The sequence below is a fragment of the Centrocercus urophasianus genome, unplaced genomic scaffold (genome assembly GCF_019232065.1).
Source record: "Centrocercus urophasianus isolate 14NV4802_14NV808 unplaced genomic scaffold, USGS_Curo_1.0 seq_23, whole genome shotgun sequence".
NCBI classification, from domain to species: domain Eukaryota; kingdom Metazoa; phylum Chordata; class Aves; order Galliformes; family Phasianidae; genus Centrocercus; species Centrocercus urophasianus.
The window spans coordinates 6,871,134-6,887,965 of NW_024884789.1; the positions used below are offsets into that span (position 1 = coordinate 6,871,134).

General features: G+C 58.5%; 2 protein-coding genes across 4 annotated transcripts; both read right to left on the bottom strand.

Moving 5' to 3' along the window:
* Nucleotides 1-651: 651 nt before the first annotated feature.
* Nucleotides 652-4,508, bottom strand: HAPLN3 (hyaluronan and proteoglycan link protein 3). Of its 2 annotated transcripts, XM_042824486.1 has the most exons (5): nt 4,453-4,508; nt 3,172-3,323; nt 2,581-2,952; nt 1,571-1,873; nt 652-1,437 (listed from the first exon to the last, which is right to left on the bottom strand). In XM_042824486.1, exons 2-5 carry the CDS (start codon nt 3,293-3,295, stop codon nt 1,157-1,159), a joined length of 1,080 nt encoding a protein of 359 aa, XP_042680420.1. In that variant the 5' UTR covers nt 3,296-3,323; nt 4,453-4,508; the 3' UTR covers nt 652-1,156. The 2 variants fall into 2 exon arrangements, with proteins under 2 accessions (XP_042680420.1, XP_042680421.1); XM_042824487.1 differs by lacking the exon at nt 4,453-4,508 and having other exon boundaries at nt 3,172-3,385.
* Nucleotides 4,509-7,049: 2,541 nt separating this feature from the next.
* On the bottom strand, nt 7,050-14,493 carry MFGE8 (milk fat globule EGF and factor V/VIII domain containing). Of its 2 annotated transcripts, none has more exons than XM_042824732.1 (10): nt 14,372-14,493; nt 12,322-12,447; nt 12,023-12,148; nt 11,786-11,899; nt 11,398-11,579; nt 11,166-11,321; nt 10,267-10,411; nt 9,413-9,615; nt 8,388-8,543; nt 7,050-8,279 (listed from the first exon to the last, which is right to left on the bottom strand). In XM_042824732.1, exons 1-10 carry the CDS (start codon nt 14,442-14,444, stop codon nt 8,136-8,138), a joined length of 1,425 nt encoding a protein of 474 aa, XP_042680666.1. In that variant the 5' UTR covers nt 14,445-14,493; the 3' UTR covers nt 7,050-8,135. The 2 variants fall into 2 exon arrangements, with proteins under 2 accessions (XP_042680666.1, XP_042680667.1); XM_042824733.1 differs by having other exon boundaries at nt 9,413-9,597; nt 14,372-14,492.
* Between the last annotated feature and the right edge of the window lie 2,339 nt (nt 14,494-16,832).

The following is a 16,832-nucleotide window of genomic DNA, read 5'->3' on the forward strand; positions in this document are numbered from 1 at the left end:
ACCGGGAGGGCCGGGGGCTGCGGTGGGGGGAATTGGGGGGAGGCTGAGAGCCCCCCACCACCGCCCCACAGCGCTGCGCCCATCCCGGGACGACGTGCTCTTTCCAGGGGACCGTGCGGGGCACCAGCGTTCCCTGCACCTATTTATATTTTTTGAACATATCCTATTTTGAAAGAGTGATAAATAATAAAGAGAGCGAAATCGGAAAGGGTCGCTGTGGTTTCTTTTTTTTAATTTGGGGGGCAGAGGGAGGTGGCTGAGTGGGGTAGGGTAGCAGGGAAGGAAGGGAACCCAAAGGGGGGTTGTGTGGACAGAAGGGCGGGGGGACCCCTGGCACTGAATGCAGATGGGAACGGCGTGGAGCAGGAGGTGCTCAGGAGGGGGTAGACCCAGGAACACACTCCAACTAAAACCCAACAGCAGGAAAACCCACTACCAGCAGACGCTTCACCCTCTGCCTTCCAGATCAGGGTTCAATTTGCACTCATTATGAGGTGGCTCAGCCAAGGATGAGGCGTGCATGGCACATTCCTCTCTGCTCCATGCACGTCCCTGGGTGTCTTGGTGGGGGACCCCAACTTCTCTCCATTTCTCACACTGAGACAGAAGTGGGGACACTGCCACATTGCTCCAGGGCTTTCTCCACTGATTTATTTAGAAGAGGTCCAGGAAAATACATCATCGTTTTCATAACAAAACACTTGAAAGAAGAAGGCACCAGAGTTCAAATGGGGTCCGGGTGTGGGGTGCATGGATATAAGGCACGAGCACCACCACGGGGACAGGCACAGCAGCATCCTTCAGTGGGATGGGACGAGACTGCAGCAGGGATGGGATGCAGCGGGGCTGGGCTGTAGGGGAGATGCCTACTCCATGCCCTGGTCCCATGCAGTCAGGGACACGGAACTAGGATGGAGGGAGAGGGGCCATCGTCCTTGCATGTAGCCCATGTGGAGCCAGTCCCCTGCTCTAGAGCAGGATGCTCCAGCCCAGCCTCCTGCTGCATTCAGAAAGTGTAAAACATAAAGGAAGAAGAATTCAAACCAAAGAAGTTTCCCCCTACCCAGTCACTCCCAAAACAGCCCTGGGTACACCCAAGGCCAGGCACCGTTGGGATGGGAACATCCTCAGGCCGGGTAGGAACCCTCCTCGTTCTTTATCTCTCCTTGTAGCAGAAGACTCCAAACCTGCCCTTGCTGGGGAAGCCAAAGCTGCGCACGCCGGGCTCCGCGGGGCCGCAGTTGGCACGGGGCTTGGCGATGGGGTAGCGGACACTGCCATCCGCCAGCCAGCCAGCATCGCAGCGGTCCAAGCCGTGGAACTTCCACGCAGAGTAGAGGTGTCCCACTTTGGCAATCTCTGCGCCAGCGTCCAGGCACGCCTGCTTGGCTTCCTCCAGCGTCATTCTGGTTGGGTGTTCCAGGTAGAAAACCTCACCTGAGAAGGAGAGCGGCATCAGGGGGGAAGTGCATGGGGCTGAGCATCACCCGCAGCATCGCCGCGCACCATATCCTTAGGGATAAGAAGGACATGGGACACCACCACGTGGCACAACCCCGTGGGGACCCACCTCGGAGTGTGGAGGAGAAGCAGAAGACATCAAAGCGGTGCAGGTGCCGGTGGCGGGGGCCGTAGCTGCGGATGCCAGGGGCGAGGTTCACCCCGCCGCAGGGTTTGCGGGGCAGGCGGATGGGGTAATGCACGGTGCCATCGGCCAGCCAGCCTGCATTGCACCAGTCCAGCCCCTCGCTCCAGGCCTGGAAGAGCTGGTGGAAGGTGGCGATGAGGGCACCCTGCTCCTGGCACACTCTCTCGGCTTCGTGGAAGTTGAGGCTGTACTGCCCGCGGGGTGGTTGGTAGGGGAACACGATGCCTGGGGGCACACGGGGTGCTCAGAGGGCAGCACGCCCACCCACCCCAAAGTCAAACTCAATCACCCCAGGGTGCAGAGCGGCCAGCAGCACAGAGACGCTCTGGGCAAGCAGCCACCAGCAACAAGATGCCAGCGACATCTGGTGGCACAGGGACAGAGGGGCTCAGTGCTGGGGATACGTGCAATCACGCATGGGGACAGCACTGGTGCGCATGAGGATGGGGATGCTTAGAGTAGGGTAACAGGGACATATGGATCACAGTCCTAGCACACACACAGTGTCTCAGGGGGTGGAATATCGCCATGGGAATACATGGTCTGCGGGTACAGGGACACAGAGGACAGGGGGGCACAGGCTGCACAGAGCTGGGTGCCCCATCCATGCAGGTGCTCAAGGCCAGGTTGGAAGGGGCCCTGGGCAACCTGAGCTGGTGGGGATAACCAGCCCACGGCAGGGGTTGGAACTGGGTGATCTTAGATGTCCTTTCCAACCCAAGCCTTTCTGTGATGAATACCATCAAGGATGCCAACAGGGAGGTGGCCAAACCCTTGTCGTGGGGATGGCTGGCCCGTAGGAACACACAAGCCTACAGCTCCCCGCTAAGCCCCAAAGCATCACTCTGAGTATCCCAACCTCTTTCCGCCTATAGCCTCTCCCAACCCACCCGCCCTGCTGCCACCCAAGGGCCATGCTGGCCAGCCCCCACCTCGCAGCCGAAGCTCCACCACATCACTGGCATCCTCCAGCCCCTCGATGACTTCACAGCGGTATTTGCCATCATCCTGCAGGCGCACATCGCTGATGAGCAGCGAGGCTTCGCGCTGTCCGGTCCGGTGGAGGTGAGCGCGGCCTCGGAAGTCCCCAAAAGCCATGTAGGTTTTGCCAATGGCCACCAGCACGTCCTGCTCCTTGGTGTAGTCATCTCGCAGCTTGGACCACTTGATGCGGATCTTGTGCTTGGCCTCAGATTCGGGCTCGTGGTGGTAGTGGCAAGGCAGGGTGACATTAGCACCGCTGAAGCTATAGATGGGGTCTTTGGAGGTCTCCACCACCAGCCTGACCCCATTGAAATCAATCACTGGGGACAAGGAGGGAAGATGTGAGGGAATGGTCCTCACCTCTCCCTGCAGCTGTTCCACTCCCTCCCTCCAGCCACCTCCTCAGCTGCCTCAGCATCCCGTGAGCACTCCCTGTGCTCCTCTAGGCTCCCAGCATGTGGGTCCCATCCCCTTCCTCGAGGTGGAGGGAGCATCTCAGCCTCTTGCCATGACTCTCCAGTCCCCTCAGCCCGTGGTACCTTTCTCGTGCCCGTTATCATCGTCATTCATGACGTGGTTGTAATAGAAGCCGTTGTAGAAGGGGTGGTAGGAGTTGATCAGCCGCAGCAGGGCAGCCTTGAGGAGCAGTGAGAGCAGCAGCATGGCTGGGGAATGAGGCTGGACCCTGGGCCTTCACAGAATCATAGGATCGTTAAGGTTGGATAAGACCACTGAGTTCACCTAGTATGACCATCAGCCCATCCCCACCACGTCCCTCAGTGCCACATCCCCGCAGTTCTTAACATCTCCAGGGACGGTGACTCCACCACCTTCCTGGGCAGCTGTGCCACTGCATCACCACAGTTTCACGTAATACATTTTCCCTAGCATCTGTCCTGACACTCCCCCTGATACAGTGGCAACTTGAAGCCATTACCCCTCATCCTACCAATGCCTAGAAAAGTACCAGTGTTCCCTCCACAGCCGGTTAACCACCCAAGTTTCTTCAACACAGCCCCACACCAGCCACTCTTCGTGCTGTAGGGCAACCCCAAAACGGCCAGCGTTCCCTGGCACACAAGGACACAAGCAGAGGCGTGTCCCCATGCAACACACCAACCACATTCCATAGGAGAATCCCGGTGCCCCACGTCCCCGCAGCCCTTCTCCTGCTGGCACCCAAGGGTGGCACTCAGGGCGGGCAGCGGGGCTTGCAGGCTTCCCCGGAGCCGGCAGAGGGGGCCCGGCACCCACGGAGCCTCCCTCAGCCCCTGCAAGGAGGGGTTTGACATCCGCACCCCGCGTTGAGATGAGGTTTAGGTGCGCTGCAAGAGAGTGCCGGAGTCCGCAGCGGGGACAGTGCAGGGGACAGAGGTGACCTCCGGCCATGCCACCAGGGCGGGGGAGCGCAGCTGGATGTTCCCAGCATGGGATGGGATGGTACCCCATCAGCCCGGTGCCACCTCTGTGCGCTACATGCACACACACAGCCACGTGCTGCGGGCACAGGGCGCTGGGACGGGCACGAAGCACCCGCAGCCGCACACGTTGGGCTGGGGACACCTGAACCTCACCCCGCTGCATCCCCAACCTCATGGCGTGGTGATGTGCCAGCGTGCCAGCATCCTCCACCGCTACGCTGGGCAGCGTGGTGCTCACCGTGCTCACAGCGCTCGCGGCGTGGAGCACGGCGACGTCCAGCAGCGATGCCCAGCACCCATGCGGTGATGCTGTCCCTGCCGTCCCTCCTCATCCCACACAGTGCCTCACCCCATGTGCCACCCGTCCCCGTCCCCAGCCCCATCCCCTGCCCCACTCACGGCGGGCAGCAGCAGCAGGCAGCGGGCAGGCTGCAGGCAGATGCAGTGTGTTTAGGACTCTCAGGGTTGAGAGGAAGCAGCTCCAGGGCCTGCCTCTTAAAGGGAAACACACGCTATTCCCAACCCCCTGCTCTCAGGATGGAGTAGGGGTGGGTGCCCCGAGACCCCTGCCTGCCTGTCACACCCAACCAGAGCCGTGTGCCCTCACTGCATGCTTCTGCATGATGCGTTGCTCACCAGCATTGCCTGGTTCAAGAGAGAAGATGAGGGGAAAGGCGTGCTCCATTGGGGATGCTGAAATCTTGGGGTGAGCCCCGTGATGCCGTACTCACAGCCGCACACACTGCCACAGAGCACCTTGCATCCCACCCCAGAACCAACTTTTGGCAATGGCAGTGCCATGCAAGCACTTTGCAGGAGTGCCACGAGCACGAGCAGCTCCAGGATGGTGGCTTTGGGAGGTCTGTACCAAAACCTTTAGACTATCCGGCTGCACCCCTCTGTCAGGGCATCACCCACGTAATTCCAGAGCCACTGCCAGGCTGGATGCTGCCAGGCCTCGGGGCCACGCGTGTGCCCTGACCCTGTTGTGCTTTGTTGTTTTACGGCGAGGAAATGAGGCGCGGGGCCCTGCTCCCTGCTCCCTGCCCCCTGCACCCTGCCCCACCGCGCAGGATGGCGTCAAACCGGAAAGAAAACACCGCGTGTGAAAATAAAGCATCCGCCGACCCCATCCTGCAGGCACTGAGCCCGTCTGGCACCGGAGCGGGCTGATAGGGGCTGGGACACGGTGCTATCAGCCATGTCTCCTGCGGCTCTGTCCCCGTGGGAAGCGTGGCTGGGATCATTGGGACGCACAGCGTCTCACAGCTCTGCTCAGCCGTCCTCATCGAGGGACAGAGATACAGAGTGTGGGTGCCATGCATGCAGCTGAGCTTCGGATGCTGGGGGCACAGTTAGTGGGCAGTGTTGGCGGTAGGCAGATAACAGGACTGGATGATCTTAGAAGTCTTTTCCAGCCTTAATGCTTCTATGATTCTCTGACACTGAATCACGTGGCACTGCCACAGGGTCCCCATGGAGGGGCCTCCCCGGTGCGTGACGGCCGGCACGACGCCGCGCTGTCCCGTGGCCCACAATGGGGTGATTACCTCTCCCTGCACCGTGTCCCCGTGCTGCAGCCACACCACGGTCCCCTCCCGCCGGGGCACGTTGCTCCTTGGCGCTGCCACCCCATTGTTTGCCAGAGGAAGAAAAAGCTGCAGTGTGCCCAAAGCACCCCGCAAAGAGCCCTCCCTGGGAGAAGGGTGCTTTGTGACCCCCATCCTCGCTGCTTGGAGGATGATCCCGGAGCTGGGCTTGGAGCTGAGCTCCCCAGGGATACAGGCGGGTGGGGCAGCGCTGTGGGGTCAGCGCAGATCCAACCCAGCAGTGTGTGAGATGGGCAGGTGTTTGGGGATGGATCAAACAGAGCCATAAAGGTGTCAGCTCAGCTGCTCAACCTCAGAGCCAGTGAATGGCAGCTTCGACCTGGTCCTGGAGGGGGATTTCTTGGCAAAACGCTGCTTGCACAGGACGCGGCTCAGTCTCTGCCAGCAGCTCCAGCGGGAACCCACACTTGAGGCTGGAAGTGGGGAGGGAAACCCAGATCTGCTGCAGGATGGAAGGAGCTGTGAGAAGTGCTGGGTTTCCTGGTGCTGGTGAGAGGATGCTGTCCTGCGGCTGCTTCCTGCAGGCGGGCAGTGGGGTGCCGCAGCGTGCCAGCCTTCCTGCCTCCAGGAGCAGCATCCGAGGGGCAGGGGTGGGGGTCTGCATGGGGTGAGGGAGCCCTCATTGCCCTCAAGGGCAGCACTGGTGCTGGGCAGGAGGAAGGAAATGTTGTGGGGCAGGGAAGGGCTCAGCCTCTCAGTGGGGCAGTGGTGACAGCTGCAGTGATATGTGGCTTTGGCTCCTTTTGCCCTCCCTGCAGAGCCCTCCCTACCTCAGAGCTGTCTCGCCAGACTCAGAGCAGGCTGCCCTTATCTCTGCTGCTGCTTCCCGGCGATAGGAGGGCACGTCTGGGTGGGAGTGTCGTCCCCCCTGCTCTGGCTCTGGGTGCTATTTGTCTCCGACCAGCCATGGCTGTGGTGAATGCAGGAGGTGATGGAGGGATGCAGGAGGCTCTGGGCCATTCCTATCAGCTTCAGGGACCCTACTCAGTGGTAGAGCTCCTCCACCACACCCCAGTGCCCCCTCCTCTCCCAAGCGTGGGATCCCAACCAGCAGCCCCCATCCAGCACCATGCCCAGGAGGTTTGGCCACAGCTTCCTCAAAGCTGCAGCTCTGAGAGCGGTTTTGCTCCAAGCTGGAGATCTGCTCCAGGATCAAAGCCAAAGGAGGATGCGCAGGGCGTGGGGTGCTGATAGTAGTTTCCCATCCCCACGTCCCATCGCGTTGCGTTCGGCCAGCTGCAGGCACAGGTTCCAGCAGCTGGGATGGGGTGGAGGCCGGGGGGTGGATGTATACAAGCCTTGGTACTGTTTTTTGGAGAAAGGAAGGGAGCCAGGAGTGTGTGAGGGCAGGAGGGATGCCTCTGAGAGACGGCAAGCACAGAGCAGTGAGGCAACAACCCAAAGTTTCAGTTTTAATACTGTCAACAACACCCTGGAGCAAGGCCGTGCCACCTGGGTCCCCTCGGTCCTTCCCAAAGCCAGCCCAGCGCTGTGGCCACATCCCATACCAGTCCACGGGGACAATGGTGCCACCAACACTTTCCTAGCAGCCATCCCACTCGCTGGTGCTGGCTCAATGCTTTCCCACTGCCCATCCCAACAGCTCCAGCATCGCCACCCCAAAAAGGGAAAAATCAGGATATAAAAAGGATCAGGGCTCTGTTTTGGGGCTGCTCCATCACCTCCTCCAGCTGCTCCATAACAATAGTGTTGGTACCCTGGGAATGTGATCAAAAGGGAAAAAGAACATTTTTGAGACCCCCCTGCCTTGGGCTGCAGGGTGCCCAGGGTGGATGTCCCTCACCACTCGACCCCACAGACCCATGGGTTTGCTTTCTTGGGGGCTGGGGAGGGCTCTCAGCTGCCACAAAATCAGTGCAGCAGGAAGAACTACTGATAGGAGCAGCCTCTCCCCCTCTCAGCACTCCCCTCACACTATGCAGCGCTGATACAGCCCGCAGAGAGCCCCGGGGCCTGGCAGAAGGGATAGAGCTGAGGTTTGTAGCTCCTTCACATGGCCATGCAGGGAGGAGGAGGGATGGTAGAGGTTAGGTTTGGTCCCCCACAACGGCTGAGCCCCAAACTACGGTGCAGCGCACGCAGGGTGCTGCTGCTGACTGCTGGAAGCAGAGGGAAAAGGGAGAAAAGTCATCTCCAGGCTTAGGGGAGGCTGCAACCAAGACCTGCGTGCAGGATGGGGTCCCACAGCCAAGATCCATTTGCAGAGAAGGTCTCACTCACAGCTTGTAGGGCAGAAGGGCAGGAGCCATCCCCGCATCCTACCCAGAGCAGCCCCATAAAGTGCAGTGCTGCAGCCCCAGCGCAGGGCAGGGGACCCCCTGAGGCAAGGCAGCGCCCGGAGCCTCCCTCCAAAATTAGGGGAGGAGGAGAGGGAGGTGTGAGCGGGAGGTGTGCGGGGTGGGCAGAGTGTGGGCCGGGTGACGGGGATGGGGCTGTCCCTCCTTCACGCCCCTACTCGTCACAGCCCAGCAGCTCCACACGCAGCGTGATGCGGTTGTGCCAGGCCACGGGCAGGATGCGCACAAAGCGGGCGTGGAAGGGCACATCAAAGACATTCTTCTTGTGCGAGTAGTTGTCACTGTTGCCGTGGAAGATCTGGGAGGAGAGAGAAGCAGTCAGCATCACAGGGACCCCGACGCCGTTTACGCACGGCCCTCGAGCCGGGAGGTGTCCCCAGGCCCCCGCGGCTCGCCGCCCCCATACCTTGGTGCTGTTGGTCTGGCTGTCCCTGTACACAGTCCAGGAGGTGCCATTGTCACTGTAGGCCACTTTGTAGGCTGCCACGTACTGGATGTGGCCAAAGTCACGAGCTCCCTGCGTAACGATGCCCGTCACCTTCTTCTGGTCCCGAAGGTCGATCTGGAATAGAGATGGGGCTGAGTCCCTGCGTACTGCTCAACCAACCCCTGCCCCTGCAGGACTAACGAAATGCTGTGGGAAATATTTGACCCCTGAGCACCCTCAGGGCAGGGAACTGTTCCCCACACATCACTGCGGCTGCTTTGGCACCTCGTGCTGGAGAGGTCAACGCGGGAATGATGGCAAAAATCCCAATTTAAAAAAAAATAATTAAAAAGGACTCCCAGAGGAAATGCGTTTCCAATGGAAAGTGATTCTGGATGAGAAAACACGCAGCTGAATGCAGGCTGACATTTGGGCAGCAAGGGAGATCGTTTCTGTGCTGTTTGCTTTGCTTCCTGCCCTGCCACACTGCGTTACTTCTGCTGGCACAGCGCGGGGTAACGCAGCTAAAGAGCCAAAGGTCTCCTTAATTTTGTTCCTTCTTTATGTTCATCGAGGGCCATGCTAACCACACATACATGTACATATTTATATACATGTGGGTGTACGTGTGAATCTACCTACACGTCCACAAGCACACAGCCTTCAGTGTCAGAGCCCAGCGCAGTGTCACCGCAACCCCGCTGGGAGATGTCCCGATAAGCTGGTTCACTCTGAGCTGAGGAGCAGCTGCTTTTAATCATTCCCCAAATAAAATTAAAAGCGGGACAAATATCTAAACAGCTTTGTCCCATTATGTCATGAAATCATGTGAAAAGTATAAAAACAGCGGAGCAAAGGAAACCGAGAAGGAAATTTCAGAACTATTTGTTCCCATTCCAGCCCGGGAATAGAAGCACAGACCCGATCCTTGCTGCAAAACAGAGGGGAGGAGTTGGGCTGGGGTGCACAGAGGTGTGCCATGAGTCCTCCCAGCCCTTACCCACCTGCAGCCACTCGGACTGGTCATTGTGCAGTGCTGTCCAGGCATTCGTTTTGCCCATCTTGTCCAGGCGGGCATAATGGGGATACCAGGTAAAGGCATCGATGCCCCACGTCTTGAAGACGCTGGAGGCTGTGATCTGCTGGTCAGAGATCAGGCGGGATTTCATGCCCAGAGGCTCCGAGCAACCTGCCGTGTTGAAATACACTGTAACACAACGGTTTATACAGACAGTGAAAGGGAAAGAGTCCAAAGCACCGTCACCCGACCGCAGCCAGCAGAGCCCCGCACACCAGTGGCACAACCCTGTGGTCACAGCAGGACCTGGGAGCACAGGAAAGCGCCGCAGAGGTGCAGGGATGCAGCTCACCAGCTCTCCTGGATACAGCCAGGACGGTGTTTTCATAGCAGAGCTATTCCCTGCAGCACAGTGCCTCCTGCTGCAGCCTGACAGCACAGCCCGGCACAAGGACACACCTCGGTCCTGGGCAGCAGCAGGATGTGGCTCAGAGCCCAGCGCCAGGCACTGCCTAGGACGTGTGCTTAGCAGGAATGTGGGGAGGCGAGGGGCAAGCCGAGGGCTCTGGCTAATCATCAGTCACGTTTCCCACGGGACTTTGATCTTCTGCTGCTTGTTAAGCTCTCCCGCAGGAGAACCAGCCGGGTCAGGGCTCAGATAGGGAACAATGAGAAACCACAGACTGAAGTGAGACAGCTTGGGAAGGGTAAGCAGTGTGAGAGTGCAGCTCGGCCCAGCTGAGCTGTGGGATGAACAGCTCCTAAAGCTCCCAGCACCGTGAGAAGAATGAACACCCGCTGGCCAAACGGGGACCAGCAGTGGCCCAGGGGGGCATTTACCATTCATCTCGCAGCCGATGAGCTCGAGGCGCAGCGTGCAGGCACGGCGGCACACCACGGGGTAGATGCGGATGAACTGTGCTGTGATGGGAGGGTCAAACATGTTGGTCTGCATGGTGCCGTAGTCCACGTTCCCCTGGAAAATCTGACACAGCACACAGGGCTGAGCCCCCAGCATCCTGCAGCCACCTGCCTACAGCACAGGGTTTGGTGCCCAAAATGGGCAGAGCAGGGAAGCTGGGCTACCCGAGGACTGCACGAGCTGGCAGCATCCCTAACTCTTTTAACACAGCAGCTATGGCTGCAGTCCCCAAAACGTGACACCTGTTTGAAGAGTGCCGTCAGGTCATGCTTGCATATGGTTTTTTTTCCAGCACTGTGGAGATGAGTGAGACTTTTTGTTGGTTTAAGCAAGGCAGATATTCCCAGCCCTTCCTTGGATGCAGAAAAAGCAGTCAGGGTGCATTTGCCATTAAAAAAAATGGAGAATGCTGCACTCAGTGACTTGAGGCTGTGAGATACACAGTGGTCTTGTGCTCAGCACAGAGCATTGCAAGCTGTTCACCAGCATCTGCAGACCATGCCCACATCCCACCATGTTTCAGCTACAAAGTCATTATCCAAATGACCCCAATAAATCAGTGCTGCTCCTTTGTCTGCAATATGAGTTGTGGGTGCCCCATCCCTGGAGGGGCCCGAGGTCAGGTTGGGTGGAGCCCTGGGCAGCCTGAGCTGGCGGGGGACAACCAGACCACAGCAGGGGGTCAGAACAGAATGGCCTTCCAACCTAAGCCATTCTATCATTCTATGATATGATTCTGGTCAAGCAAATGCTGCTGGGATGGGTCTCTGCGTGGTCCTGACCCAAGCCCAGCACCCAGCCCCATATCCCAGCCCACCTTGTCTGTGTTGAGCTTCTCATCCTTGCAGAAGGTGAACTCACGCCCATCCAGGCTGTAGGCCACCTTATAGGCACGCACGTACTCCGCCTTGCCCACACGACGAGCGCCTTGTGTGACAATGCCAGTCAGCCTCATCTTCCTCAGCAGGTTGGCCTGGAGAGGACAAGAAGGTGAGCACGGTGTGCATCCAGATGCAGACAGACCTACGCTTTACTCTTCCCGTCAGTACCTGGATCCATGGGCTCTTGTCATAGTTGCTGGAGGTCCATGCGTTGACAATGCCGTGGTTGTTGAGGCGAGCGAGTTCCGGCCCCCAGCGCTGGAGGCCAAGGAAACCATAGTAGACGGAGGAGGCTGAGAGCTGTGCATCAGAGATGGCCCCTCCTTCCATGCCCAGCGGAATGGCACAGCCTGAGGATGGCAGCAAAGGGAGGAGGTGATGAGGGAACAATGCCAGGAGCTCATTTGCCTCTGTCAGAGTACTGGACAGGAGGTGGCACCTCCACCTCTGTCAGGACCAGGCTAAGTGCAGCACACCGGCACCACACTGCTGATGATAACTCTTCTATAGAGCAGGGATGGAAAGGGATCTCTAGGAATCAGCACAGGGGACTTACGGGCATGGCAAGTCTTCCCAAAGAAGGGAGAAGGACACTTGCAGGCGTAGTCACCATCCATGTCCACGCAGGTGCCCCCGTTTTTGCAAGGCTCTGAGGAGCACTCATTCTTGTCTAGGAGACAGAGGAGGTGGAGGGCTTAGGAGGTGAGCTCAGAGCCACGGCATCCCCCAGAGCAGAGCCCTGTGGTCCCCGACCTGTCACCTTGGTGTCCCCTTAGTTCCCTGCTGTACTTACTGTTCTGGCAGTGCACCCCATCATACCCTGTGGGGCACTTGCAGATGTAGTCAGTGAAGACATCCCCTCGATTCGGGACCAACTGGCACTCACCATTGTTGTGGCAAGGATTGGGGTGGCAGGGGCCTGGGGAAAAAGAACGGAGGAAAATGGATTCTCAGCTGGGCACAGGTGGGAAATAAGAGCACCCAGAGTGTTTTGAGGATGCAGTACAGTTCATTTCTGTTGAAGCAGTCAGCACATCCTCATTGTGTGCCAGTCACCCGTGATGGGAACACAGGTTCCTCCCCAAGCCTCACCTTTTTCTGTTTCATTGCAGTCGATCCCAACAAAGCCTTCAGGGCAGATGCAGAAGAAGGGGGTCTCATTGATGCCAGTCAGGCAGGTACCCCCATTCTGACAGTAGTTCACACTGCAGAAGTCACCTACCAGCAAAGCCACATGTCACTATGAGCCAAACCAATGCTGGGCAGCCGCCACAGCCCCAGCTTCACGTGGAGGTGGCCCCATCCCAGGCTGGCAGAAGCCCAGCCCAGCAGGACCCACGTGCTGGGTATCTCAGGAAGGGCAGTGACCAACAGAGGTAGCCGGGACAGGCACGCAGGGCTCCTTGGACACAGAAAAATGTGTTAGACAGAGTCTGAATGTCAAATCAGAGCCCAGGGAACGCTGCTGAGCCAGGGAGCAGGGCGAGCCAGGCTGGGGCACAGTGCCATGAGCAGGACAGGATTATTGCAGGGAATCAGGCAGCTCACATTGCTGGGTTTTCCTAACAAAAGTTAGCATTTGCAAGACAAAACATTCCTTGTAGGGGGGGCCCACGTGCCTCAGCTCAGATGCTGGAGGCACTGGAAGAAGAATTGTCCTACTCTGTGTGATGCTGCACGGCATCAGGAAACTCTCCCCACCTCCAATGTGTTTTGCCCTAACAGCTGCAGAACAGTAGCGCTCTCCATAAACACGGAGCACATTTCCACCAGCGTGGCTGAAAGTTGTACTGACTGCATGCCAGGTGCTAGAACAGTGCATCGCTTGGTGCCACCACTTTGCTGAGCTCAGAGCAAGGCTTGAACTCAGGTGGAGACCCACCACCCCCACTACCTGAAAGCCCTGCAAGCAGCAGGCAGCGTAGCTCTCATTAGCCTAAGCTATCACTTAGCAAGCTCCTATCACCAGTCTTTTAATAGCAGGGCTCCTCCAAGGTAATCCCACTCCTCCCAACGCTCCACAACTGCAGGGTGCGCACTGGGAGCAGGCAGGCCAGGCAGGACCCGAAGTTACACGCCGATTTCCAAAAGGTGCAGCGTCTCCCTCAGCCCAGCCTCGGGAGGCAGAAAAATTTGGGCAGCGGTTCAAGTCGCTGCCTGCACTGCCCAGCGCGTTCCGCATGACCTCATGCTCCATCAATGTGCTGCCATGAGCTACGGCGCGGGAGGAGAGGGCTCAGGCTGATACACTGGGACACCTTTGCCCCACGCCGGCCTGGGATGCATCCCCGTGCTGAGGGTCCCACGGACTGCGCTGCCAGCGCCCTGCAGCTCCCTGTGATGTGTGCTCCTCGGCAGCCCAGAGTTCCTGGGGTGGGACGTAGCAAGCAAAGGAGAAGCGGTGTAAAATTCCCCACATTTCTCCCCAGGGTTGGGACGGGAGGGGTCCCGCTGCTAGATTTATGCTTTGCTTTTTGCAAGCAAGCAGGCTCTTATCCTCTCCCAGAATTATCCCGTACGTTCTGTGTCTCCTCGCCAGCCCCCTGCCCAGCAGCACAGCACACAGGTCACGGTTTCCTCTGGAGATTGAGATGCTCCTATTTCTTGGCCTTCTCAGAACGGTTCAGCACCTCCATCCTTCCCACGTGCATTTCCCTGGTCAAGGCCAGCGCTGCCGCAGACTGGACAGCCAGCAGCCGAAACAACAGAGCAGCCACCGCTTTGGGAAATGTTTGCTTATATGAACCCATGAGCTGGCGGGAAGGCAAAAACAACATCCTCCAAAACCCAGCGGGGCTGGGGGAGGCAGGGTCAGAGCTGCCTGCACGGGCACCCAGAACGGACCCAGCAGAGCCTCCAGCAGCACCCCTCGGCCCATCCCACAGCCCGCGCATGGCTCTGCACCCCTTTCCTCGCTCACTCATCCCTTTGGGGTCACGCACCCCATCAGGACGCAGGGGAGGTGCCGCATTAACCGCTTACAGGAGCTGTTTACACTGCTGGCATGCTTATCCTCCCCTGCAAGCACGGGACATAGCGCGGCTCGGTTATGTGCGGCTTTCAGGCTCCGTTCTACCCGTCCCCCTGCGCTCTCAGGGCTGTGCACCCCGGCCCCGTCCCGGGATCACAGCACCCAACTCACCGGCCACCACCACGAGCAGCGTGAGCCCCAGCGCCAGCAGGAGCAGCGCTTGCCACTGCCTCACTGTCTTCATGCTGAGTGCCGAGCCGAGCCGAGCCGAGCCGAGCCGAGCCGAGCCGAGCCGTGCAGCTCCACTCCACCGCGGGGCTCGGGGCGGGGAGTGACTCAGCCCAGCCCGGCTCGGCCCGGCCCGGCCCCACGTGCTCCGCTGCCCGCCCCCGGGGCGGTCCCGGCCCGGCCCCTCGGAGCCCCGCAGCGGCTGCCCCGGCGGGTTGCGGCTACGGGTGGGGGGGATCGAAGCAAAATGGGCATCGTAGGGCGAGGTGCTGGGTTAGCAGCGTGGAAGCGAGGTGCTGGGGTGCACCCACACGGCAGCAGCATGCTGGGTGTGCGCGGCACGCTGCAGGGAGGGCCGGCACGGTGCGAACAAGCTGATCTTTGAGTGGTGTCCGCTCAGACCCCGTGCTGGAAAAGCCCTGCTGTTTTCCAGGGTTGGTGCCAAGTGAGGAGCTCGGCCCTACAAGGCAGGAACAGTGGGGCTAAGCAGTCTCAGGTTGAATTCGTATTCAGCAGCAACCGCTTCTGAGGAGGGTACAGGAAACCACACGGTAAATGAATGCAGGACGATTTGCTTCTGCGCTGGAAATCCGCTCCTCTCCCTCCTCCCGAACACAAAGCTGATCTTATCTCTTGCAAAATGCCCCGTTTTAGAATTAACTGATCAACTGCAGATAGTTCCATGCTGCTCAGTGTTGACTCTTCCCCAGAATTGCACCTCTCCTGGCTCTGGCACCTCAGCAGCTCAGCCGTGTTGCTCTGCACTATAACCCACCTCATTTTCCATCCCCCTTCCAGCACCCAGCCACTCAGGCACAGTGCCTCTGAGGTGCGGCCAGGTGCCCGCATCCCACTCAGAAAGTCCTGCACATATCCTCGGAGCAGTGGGGCATGAGGAATGCGGGGAGCACGCACACAGTGCCCGCACAGACTTCCATTTGTTAGTGATGAGAGACCAGCAAGCCTTTAGCTCCTGGCACGGTGAGAAGCAGTGGCTGGAAAGGAGAGAGAGGACGGGATGCAGCGCTTGCTTTCTAACAACCCCTCAAGCTCAGGGTAATTGCTGCTGTTGCGTTGAGTGGAAAACAAGGTCAGGAGGAGGAGAGCACAGGGCAAGATTCCCAGGGCTGTACACGAGCAACTAGGACAAGGGTGTTTGTTTTGCACTACTACTACACAGCAACTGCCTGGACGTGTCTAAGAGAGGATGCGGGACCCAGAGGGAGCTACAGAGAAATCAGCAGCCTCTCTAAAAACAACGAGCAGAATGTTTTCCTTCTGTCCCCTGGGGCATGAATGTTGATGTCCCTGCTAACATGCATGGGAAAGGATATTAAAAGCAGAGATGGGGAGGGCTGGCAGAATCCCGCTCCCTGTAGGATCCCTGTCCTGGCTGCACGAGGCTCCTCAAATGGAGGAATGGTAGACTCCTGAGCTGCAGGGCTGGGAGGACCCTGTGCTGGGCTGGGAGGACCCTGTGCTGGGGGATCCCAGCTGGAAGAGGAAAGAAGCACACAAAGGGAGAGCAGTAACCTGCGAAACACAGGGAAGTGGTGATGCATGAAGACAGCCCCACACCACACCCGGCTTCATGCAGCCAAGTTTTCGCAAGGGATGGCTCTACTTGAAAGAGTTGGGCAGGTCAAAGGTCAGGCATAATTTCACTCCCTTCTGCAGGGACTATTTAGGCCTTGTTATAGCAGGATTTACCACTGGGTTTGGTTTCTCCTTTGGGAAGATCTTCCAAGCCCAGCAGTGCTGTAACCCTTTGTGAGTCGCACAGATAGCCCTATCCTGGGCCACAGAGCCGGGGTGATAAGGAAGGACATAGTGATGGGGCTGCATGTTTCTGAAGCACAATCCTCTTTGTTTCCAATCTCGTACAGAGATGTTCCCCTTGACCGAGGCGAACAACCCCCAGCTTCCAGTTGCTCAAGAGCAAAATCTGTGCCAGCAGCTGCCAGCCATAAAGGCCCACGCGTTTCGTCTCGCAGCCTGTGTGTTTGCAGCGATTATTGCTGCAGTTTTGGCTATTATTTCTGCTATCCTTCCGTTACGAAGTTCAGTGGCTCAGGTTTATCTGGCAATCAGAGCAATGTTACACCCTGGAGGATTCCTGACCCACTGCAGCCACCCCAGTGCTGAACCCATCCCATTCCTCCAGCAGCTTCATACAAAGACCTGGGAAGGTTTGTTGCCCCGTGGAATAAAGCCTCTGTCCTGCCACACGTCTGCTCCTCCGAGCAAGAGAAGCCACTCACAGCACCATCTCAGACACTTAAGCCCCAGCCTGCCCCTAATCCCCCTAACTGGATAACCCTGTGCTCAGTGCCAGCATCGCGAGCCTCCTGCAGCCCAGTCTGCCCCACGTCACCATCCACCCGCTGCCAGCTCATGGTTTCCG